This window comes from Xiphophorus maculatus, chromosome 20 (genome assembly GCF_002775205.1).
Source record: "Xiphophorus maculatus strain JP 163 A chromosome 20, X_maculatus-5.0-male, whole genome shotgun sequence".
NCBI lineage: Eukaryota > Metazoa > Chordata > Actinopteri > Cyprinodontiformes > Poeciliidae > Xiphophorus > Xiphophorus maculatus.
Genome location: NC_036462.1, coordinates 7,156,547 through 7,171,811, shown reverse-complemented (window position 1 = coordinate 7,171,811; position 15,265 = coordinate 7,156,547). Strand labels below are relative to the sequence as shown.

The 15,265-nt window shown below is 36.8% G+C and overlaps 2 protein-coding genes across 3 annotated transcripts in view; both read right to left on the bottom strand.

Annotated features, from left to right (window-relative positions):
* Positions 1-2,044, bottom strand: part of LOC102230568 (solute carrier family 12 member 5-like) — a 142,788-nt gene extending 140,744 nt beyond the window's left edge. The window contains exon 1 of one of the 2 annotated variants that reach the window (XM_023325297.1): positions 1,693-2,044. In XM_023325297.1, the coding sequence (XP_023181065.1) occupies positions 1,693-1,864 (172 nt within the window). In that variant the 5' untranslated portion in view covers positions 1,865-2,044. The remainder of the gene's footprint in view (positions 1-1,692) is intronic. The other variant, XM_023325298.1, reaches the window with a different exon arrangement.
* Positions 2,045-7,544: 5,500 nt separating this feature from the next.
* LOC102225032 lies at positions 7,545-10,894 on the bottom strand. Its single transcript, XM_005807537.2, has 6 exons — positions 10,768-10,894; positions 10,493-10,641; positions 9,069-9,142; positions 8,808-8,909; positions 8,431-8,529; positions 7,545-8,258 (listed from the first exon to the last, which is right to left on the bottom strand). Exons 1-6 carry the CDS (start codon positions 10,873-10,875, stop codon positions 8,089-8,091), a joined length of 702 nt encoding a protein of 233 aa, XP_005807594.1. The 5' UTR covers positions 10,876-10,894; the 3' UTR covers positions 7,545-8,088.
* Between the last annotated feature and the right edge of the window lie 4,371 nt (positions 10,895-15,265).

Sequence of the window (15,265 nt, the reverse complement as noted above, 5' to 3'; positions counted from 1 at the left end):
TCTTTAAATGCTCTGGCTCTCTCTGAAACTCCATCTTCAGGAAGTCATCACAACATTTCTGCGTTATTAATTGTTTAACAATTTTTTTTTATCAGAGTTGCACCGAGATGTCGCTCCTACAATGAGCTCAGCAGATGCACAGTTCCACCAGGTGTTTGCTAATAGCTTCTGGCTAGCCTGAGGGAGCTGAGATGGTGAGTTGCAGGGGAAGGCCACTCTGTAGCTAAACTGAAGCTCCAAGGAGGAGTTGTGCCTCAAAGGCAGCGCTCAGTCCCACCAAGCATTTTGCACAGCTGAATGGTTGCCATGGAGATCAAAGAATTTCTCAAGCAAATGACAGAATCAAGGCAACACTGCAGCTATGTGTTTGATGATGGAATAACATAACAATGTTAATTTTACATAAGACTGCCCCTTTAAAAGCCTAAGAAGGTTTAAAAAGCCTTTGGTTAATTTTCTAAAGTATACATTGGTTCATGTGAAAAAAAATAACTGCTTAAAACATAAAATATAGTAAGTAACAAGCAGCAACTGAGAACACAACTCACACATGACAGGTCTAAGTTTAAGGGGGGGAAATTAAGTTATGAGCTTAATAGCATTTTATTAATACCGATAAAAGCTTTTGTGAGACTGAATGACTCGGGCTAAAACGCTAAAACCTTTAATAATAGCACTAGAAATCTTGGGGGACTTTTGGCAATTAGTAAGAAAAGTCATTAATGTATTAACCTTTTAAAGGTCAGCTATTCTATGAAATGTATGGATTCCTATGAAGAAACTGAAATCCTTATTTCTACTTGACTGGATCCGAATGATTGCACTTTTTTAAATGCTAATCATTAATAATGGCAAAGGGCTTTTGTTCTGGAACCACTGGGAATTTCAGAGGCTATTTGTTCTGCACTGCTGCTTTCGATTCACACAATGACTGGCAGGACGTTGGTTATTTCACTAAGGACAGCTAGTGAAAGGATTGTGGCCCTGGTGCACAGAGGTCCAGACTGGAACTACTCAGAGGACCGGGATGGAAAATTGCTGAAATCTGTAAAGATGTGTGTAAAAATAATGTTAATGATAGTAAATCCTTTAGTACAAATCAAATCCAGCCCTGTTAATGAAACTGGGGTTTGTGTGTGCTGCATTAACTAAATAATTACCAACATTCTCTTTAACAAAGAAACAATAACAACAGGATAAAATCATTCCTTGCTCTGTATGCAAGATAACATAGAAACAAAAAAATGTCCTGTTTCTGTCAATTAGGTGAAAAGCTAATTAGTGCAGTTCTCTCAAATTAAATTTCAGACCATGCAGTTACAAAAATGTTGGTGAGGGAGCAAGTCCTAACACAAAAAATGCAATTGCCAAAAATTATCTCTGCATGTCATAAAACAGTAGTTTGCAAGACTCATTTGCAATAATCAGACAACAGAAAAAGCAAAATACAGCCAGTTTGTTTCATCACAGCCAATGCTCATGCAGATGTTTCATAGAGGGCACATCTACACCCCTTGGAGACTCTGTCTGTTGTTGACCAGACGGTGCCCTCGGAGCTTATTACGGATTCCAGTCACACACTCACACACACAATGTGGAGGGAGGTAAGATTGCTAGTGTTCTAGCCACCAGCTAACAAGCAGCGTTGAGAAGAATGAAGTCAGTTTTTTTTTTTAAGAGGTTTTCTCCTACCTTTCAGCACCACCACCACATCCTCGGCACCAGCAGGAGCGGCTTCTCCAGCCGCAGCAGCAGCACCGCAGGCTGAGGGTTCGTCTCCCTCAAACAGCTGGTTCACCTCCCCCTGGATGTCAGAGGGGCGCCGGTCGCCGCCGCTCTTGGAGACGGTGAACCTCTGGCTCATGGTGGTTGTCGCCTGTGAGATAAACCGAGGCTCGTCTTCCCCCCGGTGCGAGGCGACAACAAAAAAAAAACAGCTTCAAAATGCCCTCTGGCGTCTTACTGTAAGGTTTTCTGTGACAGCCACTGAGTTTCCAGCTGACTGACGTGCTTTGGGAAAAAGCGGTTCTTTGTGAGATTATTAGACGTGAAATACTGAGTGGAGCATCGCATCAACCGGTGTCTGCAGGCTGCTGCTCACCTGGGTCCTAAAGCCGATCCGCGACAGAAAGAGCCACAGCAAAAATATTTCCTATAATATTTAGCTGCAATAAATGTTTGGTTATACTATTAAAAGGTAAAAGAAAAAAATGTAAACATATAAAATGTTGGATTTGGAAAGCACTAATGTCATGAGCTGGTGTCCAAACTGGCAAATTTTAACTAATGTCATTTTGACACAAAATTCAAAATGAGTTAATTGAAATTTCTTTACGTTTTACTTGCTCAACAATAACAAAGCCTTTATTAAATCTGTAGATTATTAAAGTTCCAAAACATACACAGGGCTTCACAGACAATTTCTAAATTTTGGGGGTCATCAATTGTTTTCTGTTTTGTTGGTCAAATTCTTCAACATCATTGACTTGTGGTAAGGGCCAAATAATATTATTTCAATGGCTACAACAGGCCCCGGGCCACATTTTGGACACCCCTGGTATAAATCATTCAAGATCCAAAACTTCAGAGTTTGTGCATGTTTTCCTATTTGAAAGAAACAATTTACTAATTTATTTTGGGCTTGAAGAAAACCAAAAAAAATCATCATGATGTGTGAGTTTGAGGATGGACCAAAATGCAGACAGCAGCTGGGAGCATGATGAAAACTTTCATCATGCTCCCAGCTGCTGTTTAATGAAAAACAAAGAAACTCACAAAAACAATAAATAAATCACAGGATAAAGAGCAGAACAAAATCTATAAATCCAAGAAAAACTCCACCAGAGACCACAGGGAAACAATGGGGGGAAATAACAGGACCAGCAAGAAGAGAAGAGTTTAAATACTGTGAGGGTAAATGCAGGAACAAAAGATGGGCTGATGAGCTAACGGGTTGGAGGTGTGAGGGGAGAGAGAGAAAATGGCACAAGGGGCGAGGGAGTACACAAGGGATGAGGAAATAAATCTAATACTAAATACTTAGACCTAAAAACATAAATAAACAATAAACAAATAAATAACAATGAATAAATAGAGACAAGAAATAAAAATAACTAGAAAAACTAAGAAGAATTGAACTAAAATAAAACAGAAACAACTGATCTAATCAAATAAACAAACTAAGGAATACAGAATATCAAACTAGAATTATATAATCGAAACAACCCAAGATCCTAACCAAGATTGAGTGTATTCTCAGCAATAAAAACAGCTAATAAAAAGCTTTTTTTATTGCCTCTTCATTTGAAAATATTTATAGTATTCAGCTAGATTTTATAATTAAAAGTGTAGAGTAGAGGAATGAAAAACAAGCTATAAGGAAATGATAACACTAAGTATAAAAATAAGCACCCCTACATTATTTTCTTTTTCTATCCTTATTTTCTTGTGGTAAGTTATTCAGTGTAATTTCAGTTATTCAGTGCGATGCCACACACGACCACTAGAGGGCGCCTGTGGCATTGGTGGCATAGAGAAGGTTGAGCACACAGAAGAAGAACAAACATGAAGTTAAAAGAAGCTCAACGTGTGTGCCTCATTTTTCTATCTCACAGGTCAGTAAAAATGTATTCTTATGCATATATATTGGTATTCTTTAAGAATTGAAATGGTTATTGAATCAAGAGTCAACTAGCTGTAGCTACTAGCTAAGCTAGTAGAACTAGCTGAGAAACAGCTGAAGGATTACTGAATTCACTCTGAACTTATTGTTTTATTGCACTTTTTGAAACGGTTCTCACACAATACACATTATTTTGGTGTCTTTATTTGTGAAATGCACATTTCTTTATGAGCCATTGCAAAAACTAGAAAAGCCATATTGTTTTGAAAATCTGACTAAGTAACTTATGTGTAAAGCTTAGTAAAGAGACACAGCATTAAAGAAGCACTATACCTTTTTCAGTTTTGTAGTTAGAGTGGAGATTTTGCATAAGAGATAAAATATTGTTATTCTGTTAAAACAGAATATATAATTCTAATTACTAAAATTATATATGATTTTTGGCTTACTTACGAGGTTTATTTGTAGGTTAATAATTGTTTCACTTATTTGTTTGTTTTATTATTTGCCTTTGTAAGGCAGTGGGGCCATTTTCTATAGGGAAAATGGTACAGGGAATTGACAAGTGTGCACTGCGTGGGTCTATGGTTGTTGTTGTTTTTTTCCAGAAAAGGAAGAAACAATAGAAAGGTTAATTTGTGTTTGCTGCTTGTAAAGCTGGATGAATAAACTATAAAACAGAATCTTCAGGTTTTTTAACATTGGACATCTTTTACCTGCATATCACCACTGTGCAAGCAGCAGCTTATTGATTTTTGAATGTAGGATGCTTGGTTTGACAAACAACAGAATTATCACTACACTATATCAATGTCAACATATGATGCTTACAAGGCAGAAGATACACAACTAAATGGGGCTTGTGTGCCCTCCATAGCCTATCCAATATTATACGCATGTTTGCACTGCAAACATATGTACTAAATGTTCAATTACACTTATTAACATCTTAAGTACAGCGGCACAATGTCTCGAATCATAATCATCACATCAGTGTGTACAGACGAGGAGTAAACACAAACCAAAGAAATGACCTATAACCAAGGTAAAAATACTGATCTAATAACTAGAGCAAGAAAATTAAGCTAAATTCAATGAGTAAAAGAACAAAAATAAACAGAAACCAAAAGAGACTAATGAAACGTAGGCTTAGCATAAATACAGACACACCAGAGGTACTCATTGAACTTTGAAGTAGATGTGCTACAGCAGCAGGGAACCACATTCTCATTTTTGCCCCCCTTGAGATAGTCCTGGCTCCTCCACTGCACACCATATCACATGCCTGCATATTGCTCAGTCAACAAGCAGTACAATTTTAAAAGTCAAACATTGAAAACAAAGAATATACCTGCTAACATATATAAGGAAGCATAATTTTGATTTAAAAAGCCGCAAACAGCAATATGTGTGCAGCACATTAATTTAGAAAGTGCATAGTGCATTAAAGGTATTCATTTGACTCCCTGAAAGTTGATTGTTGTGAATCCTTTTCTTGTCCTTCTGTAGAATATGGTCATAAATTGAGCCAGATACTAATGCTTTTTTAGTTTTTGCAAGAAATGTAGGTGCTGCAAGGCTCCTTGCCTGAGACAAATGTTGTGACCAGGTGATTTCATCTGAACTGTGCTGTTAACTCACTGAAAACAACCCCATGGATGATCAGTAGGGGGAGCTCACCACTGATTTTTCTGAAGGCCAGAATAATCCCCCTAGTTAGGAAAAAGTTTTATATTGTCACACTATTTGCGACGTTGCTCAGCTTTCTCTCTTTACAGCATGTCATAGTTGTCGATGAAGCTGAAATAGAGCTGAAGCCAATGAATAACACATCTATATGGACTGGATATTGTTCACTATGTGTGTAAGAGCCATCTGAAGTGCATAGAGCAGGGGTCTCAAACTCCAGTCCTCCAGTTGCTGTCCTGCAGTTTTTAGATGTGCCACAGATACAAAACACTGGAATGAAATGGCTTAATTACCTCCTCCTTGTGTAGATCAGTTCTCTGAACCTTGCTAATGACCTAATTATTCTATTCAGGTGTGGTGCAGCAGAGGCACATCTAAAAGTTGCAGAACTGCAGCCCTCGAGGACTGGAGTTTGAGACCCCTGGCATAGAGTAAAGCCCCTTCTTCAGATCTATTTGTATGGTAGGTACACACATGGGTAGGGATCAAGGTTAGGGTGCAAGGGGCATCTGATGTGCTGCAGAACTACCCTTCCAAAGCATTTTATAATAAGGGGGTCAATGCCATGGAACAGTTGTTACATTCGGCTTAAAGCAGAACTTACAAACACACACAAGGGGGATCTGTCCCAGAAATCAGGTAAGGTAGGCTACACCATTAATTTGGAAAAATAAATACATAAATACCCAAATCACTCAATAAGAAATAAGTTGATCCTTAGCAACAATGATTTATTCAACTAGAATACAATACTACAAAATAATAATAGTTATCTTAATAGATAGGTCGATAACCCCATTCCCTCAAAAAAAATAATTATGGTTACTCGGTTTAAATCAGCACAAGACCTAATTAAGTAAATGTCCAAATTTTTCCAATCCTTTTTTCAAAGAGATTATTGTCCATAAAGCAGTTCCATATCCTCGAAAAATAAACAAAGTCCGGGAAGTATTTCCCCAAAGTCCCGATCCAAAATGAAAAATCCTAGCGTCCAAACCCCTCTCCAAAAAGATACGAAAAAAGAGTGGTACCACCAAAAATCCCCAAAAAGAAAAGTACAGTCCAGATCTCACCGGGAGCGTTTCTCTTTCCCCTCGGTGGCGTCCTCTCGCACTGGTGGCGTCCACTTGCACCGGGAGCGGTTTCTTGGGTGCAAACTCCGATCCAGTTCCTAAAAAACCATCTGTGGCACGGGGCGATCTTTGATAGCTGTTTTTTGATGTCTTTCCTTTGATTTTTACTAGTTTTAAACGATCAGATAAGTCAAAACTCCCGCTGCACAGATCCCACGGTCAGCGTCTTCCTCCCCGCTTGCGCCTCTTGCCCCGACGCACACGCCCCTTTTTTAATTACTCCTTCGTTTCACACACACCTGAACATATCAGGATTTACCCGTAATCAGTTATAAACAGTGGAAAATTGAATACTTTTTAACAATGAAATCACAGCAACTGTTCTACACGACAGGTTGATATATTTACTTTTTAATGTATTTATTTAGGAACAAACAAACATAGTGGTTATGTTACACAGTGATTACTCATTCATGACACAGGGACTGTGTAATAACACAAATAATTTAATCTAATGGAGCGCCCTTGAGATGTGGTGCAACGTGTGATGAACCTCATATGCATAGAGCCAATCTTTAGCAAATTTGTGACTGTATCATGTCAAGATGGAGGGAAATAACTGAAGAATATTTCTGACAACTTGTTGAATTTATGCCAGTAATATTAAGGTACAAGGTGCTCCTAATAAAGCGGCTGTGGTGTGTTTATGGTAGTCTGAACTTCCCTAAGTTGTAGTTTCAGCACATTAAACAAAAGTATAGTTTTAAGTGCAAGCAGACTTACATAAAGATGCATAAAAAACAATTTAATGCTAGGTTGAAAAAAGTAATCCATCATTCACATTAAAACATTGTGTGTTTTTTTATAATTATTTTAGATTTCACCCAATCTTCGAAGGGACAGCAAGACCAAGACAGCAATCCATCATAGAGTAGTTAATTCAGCTCTTACCTTGAAGAGGTAAAAAAACTAATAGGGTTGTTTATCTTGTTTTTTTGTTTCTGTTTGGTAGGGCAAAATGTGTCAAAATTTGTTGCACTTCAAAGATTAATGGCCAACCTTATTCCATTAGTTATAATGGCAAGATTATTTCACATGACCAACTTTTCATTTAAAAAAACATCAATTTCTAATTATATAAATAACACATAACTGCAGCCTGATTTTAATATTTTTTATTACATTTATTCAAAGTCACAGCTGAATTATCGGGTTTTGGCATTTTAAAAGCTTAGCATATTCGATTTATATTTGGTAATTTGTCAACTCTGAGGTTATATGTGTTTTTTCAAAATAAAAAAAGCTTGGACAACTCTCTTTAAATATTCACTGACACATTTACAGTGAATTACAGTGAAATGACCAAAATGAGCATTTGCATATGTGCAAGTTTTGAAATGTGAGTTAAGATCCTTAAAAGTTGTTTATTAAGCAGAGCATTAAGCCACCTCCTCCTGCCATATCATCATTTTGCTATACATTACTATAACATGTTTGTGAAGGATAAGGACAGTAAATCAGATGATAAAATTTATTTTTTTAATGTTTGGTATTTTGAAAGATACATCCTAAATCTTATGCCAGAAACAGATTTCAAACAGTGTGTGGATTGCAGCAAGTTCTGTCATTATTTTCACATGTAAGAAAGTATATACGAGTGATTGATTCTGTTATTTTTTAAAAATTTTTATAACAGGTGCTGGTTTACCAGATACTATCCCATGCGCTCTGAGCCCATCCGAGCACAGTACGGGGATAGTACAAAACTTTATCCGTAACACATGTGAAGATCCCTGAGAACATGTTTTTGATTCTTTCTGGAAATTCTCGCTCGAATTGTGAAGAATCCATTGTAGTGTTACTGGAACTGCAGTCTGTACAAAAAGCAAAATGAAGGAATGAAAGATTAAAAGTCATTACACACGTTCCAGAGACTGTTGTATGTTATACAGATGCAAATTCACCATTTATATGGTATAAATCCATATCATTTATATATCATTCTTACAATGAGTAATGTGAGCAATAGAAAGGATGAAACCTCACCATGATCAGTGTTTAGGACTTGTGGCTTGTAGAGCTGAAGACAGTCTGCCTGTGCCTCAAACTCTTTCAGTTCTGCAGCTGTGACAGTTGGTTTCCTGCCTATTGAAGATGAAATCTGTGTTTAGATATGCTGAGTGTAAAATGAACACAATGTAAAAACAGGACATGTAATGACATTTGCTAGATGTTGGATTTGAGCCGCACCACTGGACCGACTGGGAAAATTGGTTTGCTTAAATTTTGTTCACTTGATTTAATTAAAAAGCATATCTCAGTAGCTAGTAAAAGGAAGCAGGCACAGACTGCTGGATACAGTCACATTTAGTTGGCATTTGCTTAGTTATGTTAACCTGTTTAAAAATCAATATGATACTTACTTAACATAAGCAGGAGATTGGCAGGAGAGTCGTCATCTTTCAGAATGAGGCAGTCAGCACAGCTAGTGCGAAGAAACAAACCTTTCTCATTGGTTTTGGCATCTGTTAAACACAGAATATGGTCATGTGAAATCCCTTTGGCTAATCCAGGTCAAATTATTGAAAAGTCAAGAAAAAAACATTTTCTCTGTCTTATGCAACATTTACACATACATATACAGTACATACATATAATAGAATACTTCAGCTCATCACACCTACCATTACCATCAGCTAAAGATATCCCATCCATCTCCAAGAAACTCTTTGCCGTGTTATTTGCACATTCCTCACCACTGCAAAACATTTATAAAAAAAAATCATAAGAAACTCCTGGCCAGATGAAAACATCTAGAAAACGAATCTAATTGTCTAAGATTAGATGGAGCAGTCTAATTCCATGTGCTTAATGTCTGCAAACAATGCTTTGTAAACATCTTGAAACAAGACACAAAGATTGATCCTTTTCACCAAACAAACATAGTCACTCTGACCTGACACAGTTTGCTGACATTTAAGTGGGGTCACAACATTTTTTTTGCATTAAATTTTATTATTGTGAATTTATATATCTAACAAACTGAACAAATAAATCCTCAGACTCAAAAACCAAAACTGTTTGCGTTATTCATATTACATCAAGAAATGGTAAATAAGAATGGCAAAAGGCTAGTACTAATGAAATCCAGCAAAAAAAAAAAAAAGATAATAGCAACATGAATTTTAGAAAGGTCTCCCTGTTATTTTTGCAAACAGGTTTCTGTTCAAATAAATTGTCTAATTTGAGACTTTAAACATGTTGTTTGTTGCCTTTTTAAAATTCAGAACACACGTTTTCATCAAATGCCTGTACGGTACAACTAAAGTGGGAAGTAAGGGTCAGACTGAATAAATTACCTATAAGACATAAGCCAGCTGGAAAATGCTGTTTTTTTTAAACTAGTGGAACATATTTTTATGGGATTGAAACAACATGGAATAAAAAAAAAGCCTGTGGAATGGGAGTCTCAAATCCTCACTGGGTCATGGAAGATGGCCTCTTGTATGGAGCCAGGTTCTGTTGGAGGTTTCTGTCTGTTAAAGGGGAGTTTTATTCTCTCTGCTGTCGCTACATGCATGATCGGTTTCAGTGGTTGCTGTGAAGTCAACAACACAAGTGATTCTCTGCTGTTGCTGGATGCTGGTCCAGGAGAAGTCAATGCTGAAAGTCAGTGACTCGATGCAATTTGCTGGATTTCCATAGATAGAAACGTTTTACACTACTTTGAACAGTTAATTGACCTTATTGTACTGTTTGATAAGTAGGATAATTTAGAATATAAGTATGATTTAATAGCTTTTTGGGTTTTTTTCTTGAAAGCGCCTCGACACATTTGTTGTGAATTGGTGTTAAAATAAATAAAACTGGGGATTGTGTCTCCTGGACCTGGGAACAGATTGTTCTGTTTAGTTTAAGAAGCTGTTTGATGTACAGCACTTTGTATCAGCTGTGGTTGTTTTAAAGTGCTTTATAAATAAAGTTGGTATGGTATGGTATGAATTATTTAAAAAAATCATTGGCTAATCAGGTCAAATAGAAATACAAAGACAAATACTCTGACTGTAGGTTAATTTCATGACTGTTGAACGTAAATAAGAATATTTACATCTTGACTGTTAAGTTCATGTCGTAGATGTGTGATTTGTTCGTTGAGGTAATATCAAGTTGAAAACTTGGAGACCCTAAGGTATTCAGCACTGTTACTGCCCAACAGTAAGATGAAGCCACAGCTACAAAGTACCATGTCCCTTGAACCTGAAGAAACAAAGAGAGGTCATTTTGTGTGTTTACAGTTTGTCATAAATACACAAATACAGTATTTAAAAGATTTCAGGAAATTTAAATAGCTGCATAAACTGTAAAAAGGTGAAAGACACTTGCATCCTGAAGTTGGTCTACCGGCCGCACCAACACCTCACAGGCCAGCGACGCCGGCTGGGAAACTGAGAAGAGACTCAGCAGAACGACAGCAGCACATGCAGTCTTCATGGTTTTCCTGCTGATTGCTTTCTTGATCCTTCTTATGTTGATTCTGCTGACCAGTAGTTTTTCTGCCAGATCTGTCTACCCCTTTCCAGTAACAAACACAGTCAATGTTTACTCAACAAACAACACAGCAGGTAAACACTACTCTGCACACAGTGTATTGCCAATTTATATGGCAATAGAAAACAGATGTTAGATTTTTTTTGGTTTTCTTACAGCATCAAAAACAAAATAAAATCAAACTATAATTATTTTTACATATTATACTAAGAACAATCAATCAGGTCAATGTTGGAACTTTGTGCTAAAAGTTTATTTTATTTTTTCATTTATTCAGCTGAAGATTTGCTGATTTGGTATCACTTCAACTGTTTCATAAATCAGTTAAAGTGGCTTTTGACTTTTAAATGCCATCTAAAGAGGTTTTAGTCTCTCTTTTATTCTGTAATATTCAACAATATTAATATTTTAAACTGTTGTTTGAAAGAATGTAGATATATGAACAAACCTTTGTATTGTAAAAACCCAGTGACCCAAAGGCTGAGAAAAAAAAAATGAATAGGTCTAAAATTCGTAGCACTTGAGTTGAAAAACCACTACATGTTTGTGATTAAATAGTGCTTTTATTCAGTGATAATTTAAAACAAAATCTGATTTGCATGAATTACGTAAAACAAAATTACAGTGATTAGGAAAGAGGTGGGTCTGTGGTCTTTGGACCCCCTTACATAGAGACAAAATGTCTATTTGCCTAATTTTAACCTTGATTTCTGCTGCTGCTCAGACTGTGTTATCAGACATATTGTTGATGTTTCTCCACATAAAGCCTGAAGCTGTTTCTAAGTGTTGTCTTGCATAATTTAGCTGAATGATGTTTTGGTCTCCCAAAAATTATTTGCACCCTCCCGAATTAAAAAGCAACATTTTTCAACATAACAAGATGAGAAACCAGTTACAGCAAATGTCAATAAATGAGCCACAACAAAAGGACCAGCTTTGACAAGAAAATTGCTAAAACTAAGAGAACAGCAACAACGACTCATTGTAAAGAAAAACCAGCGAAACACTTTTATTGCTAAAACATCATTACTGACTTGGAAAAATAGATTTTCCAGACAAAATGAAGTGGCCAAATTACTCTCTGGCTAAAGCATTCTAACATGAATGTTCTCATAAATAACAAAAAACAGTTTGTTACTTCAGAGTTGCTCTGACTGTCTTGTGTTTTGTTGTGTAGTGATATTTTCCAACAGGGGTCGAAGAAATAAACATGTAGGTCATCTTTTTTTTCTTTTACTTTTCAAAGATTTTGACTAAAATAACTTTGAACATTTAATCAAATAATATGCAAGCTGTTTCAGAATTTCCAAAATGTGAAAATAGATTTTCTGTTGGAAAAGCAGTATGTCTGTGCAGAACATTTTCCACACCAAATCAAATCCAGGTAATATTGACAAAACAGAGTTGCCAGTAATCCTGTGTTTACTTATTTGTTAAACTGGGTCACTGATGCACTGGCACAGTTTCAAAGTTAGGAAAAGAGTCACTCAGAGCTCAGAGTGCAGTAGAGTAAAGTTTTAGTAAACAAAAACTGAACAAAATGTGAAAACGAGCAGCTTGGTTGAGAATGTGTCCGTGATGAATGGATGAAGAGAGCTAGAGCTAACAGAAATCTGAACTCAATGCTTCGTGAGAATTTTAGAATACTTCAACTCACAACAAACCTAAAATTAACAGAAACATATTTTTATTGTGAATTCAGTTAATTACTGTGAAATCCATAACATCCATTCATCCATTTTCTTCCGCTGTATCCGGGGTCGGGTCGCTGGGGTGGCAGCTTCAGAAGGGAGGCCCAAACTTCCCAGCCACTTTGAAATCATTTTGTTATAATTAGGCCTGTCACGATAGCAAATTTTGCTCAACAATTAATTGTCTCAAAAATTATTGCGATAAACGATAATATTGTTTGAAGACCTTTTTACACTGATTTAATGGAAATGACGTAATAATGCATGCGATTTCCTGCCAAAGATAGATACACTTTATTTTCAAAAGAATATTTAACACTGGAAATGATAAACAAAATAAACAAAACAACCAAAAACAAAAATAAAATGGATTTTCAGTCTCCATTAACAAAAAACACACTAAAAACTAAACATAAAGCCAAAGTGGAAATAAATACTGCATTCAACCAAAAGAGTGCAGATTATGAAGTCTGTATATTATGTTGCCTTTCAGTAATAATTAGATTTAAATAGAGAGGATGGGCACATCGACTACCTGATGCAATAGTTCACACTACATGATTTTTTGCTGCTATTTTTCCCCTTATGACAATATTAGAACGTTGGTCTTTCTAAGATTGTGTGGTTTGTTATGGTAGATCATCGTTGCCGCTCCGATCTAAATCAGGGTTTTCCCCGACTGGGATCGTAACGCAGCCTGTTGAATGTGACAGGTAGCCAATCAGAAAGCGCTGATTCTCCTCCGAACAAAATTTCTGAGGGGAAATTAAAGAGGGGAATCCCAAACAGCTGACACGGCGCAACCGGAAGTCCAGCGGACATTGGAGATGATATGTGGAAACAACATTAATGTTTATTCAACATGCAAAGAATATAGAAATGACAAGGGGAGGAGCTGGAGCGAAATTGCTACAGCAGTTGATAAACCCGGTAACTTTTCAGCTGTTCTTTCAGCTGTTAACGTGACGTAAATAGGTTATAGTGATTTTCATTCAGTCAGGACTTTATGCTGAAACTAGCCACATGCATTGCAGGTAGATTGTAGTAAAGCATTGATTAATGCCTGGTTTTAAAATTAGTTCACTGGACTTGTAGCCATTATTTTGTGCCCGTTGTTGGACACCACATGGCAAGACCGAACCGATCGAACCGTTATACCTAGGATTTCTGTCGGGTAACATGTGGTCTGTCAGGTTTTGAAAATGGTCCGACAATCGGCCGACAGCTCGTGTGTGCTGGGCATTACAGTAAGTAAAATGAGGAAGGGAGGAGTCAGTGGAGAGCACTGGAGTTGAGCCTTTTTTCATTCGGTGTCATCAACAGAAAGAGAAAAAGGCCGGAAGAGACGATATTGCCAATAATTAAAATGACGTCGATAGTTTTAATTTATCGTACGATTAATTGATTTACCGTTTATCGAGACAGGCCTAATTACAAGTATTTGCAACAAATCATCTTCAACTAACACTAGCTGTGCATGTTAGTCCCTTTTAACAAGCTACAAGCAGTAGCTGAATTTACATTGACCATAAATTGCAAAATTTGATGTTTCAAAAATAAATTTTCTTAATGGAAACACGGCAAATTCTCATTTTTCAAAGAAAAGCTTTAACGTTAGGATGAGATGTTTAGATATTGTTAACCAATATCAATGCAATTAGTTTATTTTGCTAAATTTCAATGGATGTATTTTTTTCTTATCACAGAAGTCACTTGATTAACAACTGAATGTTGCCACACAATAAGTATTTTTTAATGATTTATTGTTTGAACAAACTTATTCATGTGTGCTTTTAATAGCACTTCTAATAGAAACACACATTGCAAAAATGTTTTTGTTTTTTTCCTACATTAGGGGACTATTGATGAAGTTTTGCACACATTTAAAATGGAAACACAGCTAGTGTGTTACTGGGTAGACTAGACACTTTATTTTAAGCAATTGCACATTGTTGATGAGATTACTGAACCATTTTGATTTCTTGTTGTGGCTTATTTCCACAAACACCCTTAAGTGTAGTGGAGGCAGTGGTGGGCCGTCAGGGCCTGCAAGGCCTTCTCTGCTGGCCTAAAAATATCTGAATCACAGACTGATGTTAATTATATTTTGTCCATGAATATGTATTAAATAATTCCAAATGGTCTGTCCGCTTTCTTTCATTGCTAGCCCCCTGGTTGCGCTGCTTCCAGACGTGTATTTTCATATTTAAGCATTTAGCCAATCACATTTCAGCCACTATTTGTTGCCAGGGTCAAAGAAATCTGCCTGGGGCCTTCACAATCAGTTCCGCGGGCCCTGTAGCATAAAATAAATGTCGATCAAACTGTTGCTTCAACCAATCAGATTGTGAGTTGGCGACACCAAGGCCCTCTAGCAGGCGTACGGAAACGTCAGCGTATTCACACGCTCTGATTGGACAGTCGAAGAGTGTACTAGCCAGAGCTAGCAAGCTGCATCTGTAGCGAGCTGCACAAGCAAAGATATTGTTGTGTTGATTTAATAGCTGTTTTTCAACCCACAATGGGTGAAGGAGGAGAAGAAATGGATTTGGTTGGAGATTTACTGTCAAAGACATTTTCAAGACGGACTTTTCAAGAAAAGCTGGACATTGTTAAGCAACGTCGGGCAACTCCGAAGCTAG

What these genes read in the sequence shown, in the direction of transcription:
- LOC102225032 (XM_005807537.2), bottom strand. Translation starts at nt 10,875, where the DNA reads ATGAAGACTGCATGTGCTGCTGTCGTTCTGCTGAGTCTCTTCTCAGTT. An exon ending in CGGTAGACCAACTTCAGGAT is followed by an intron (nt 10,642 to 10,767) that starts GCAAGTGTCTTT and finishes TTGTTTCTTCAG; the next exon opens with GTTCAAGGGACATGGTACTT. An exon ending in ATCTTTAGCTGATGGTAATG is followed by an intron (nt 8,910 to 9,068) that starts GTAGGTGTGATG and finishes TGTGTTTAACAG; the next exon opens with ATGCCAAAACCAATGAGAAA.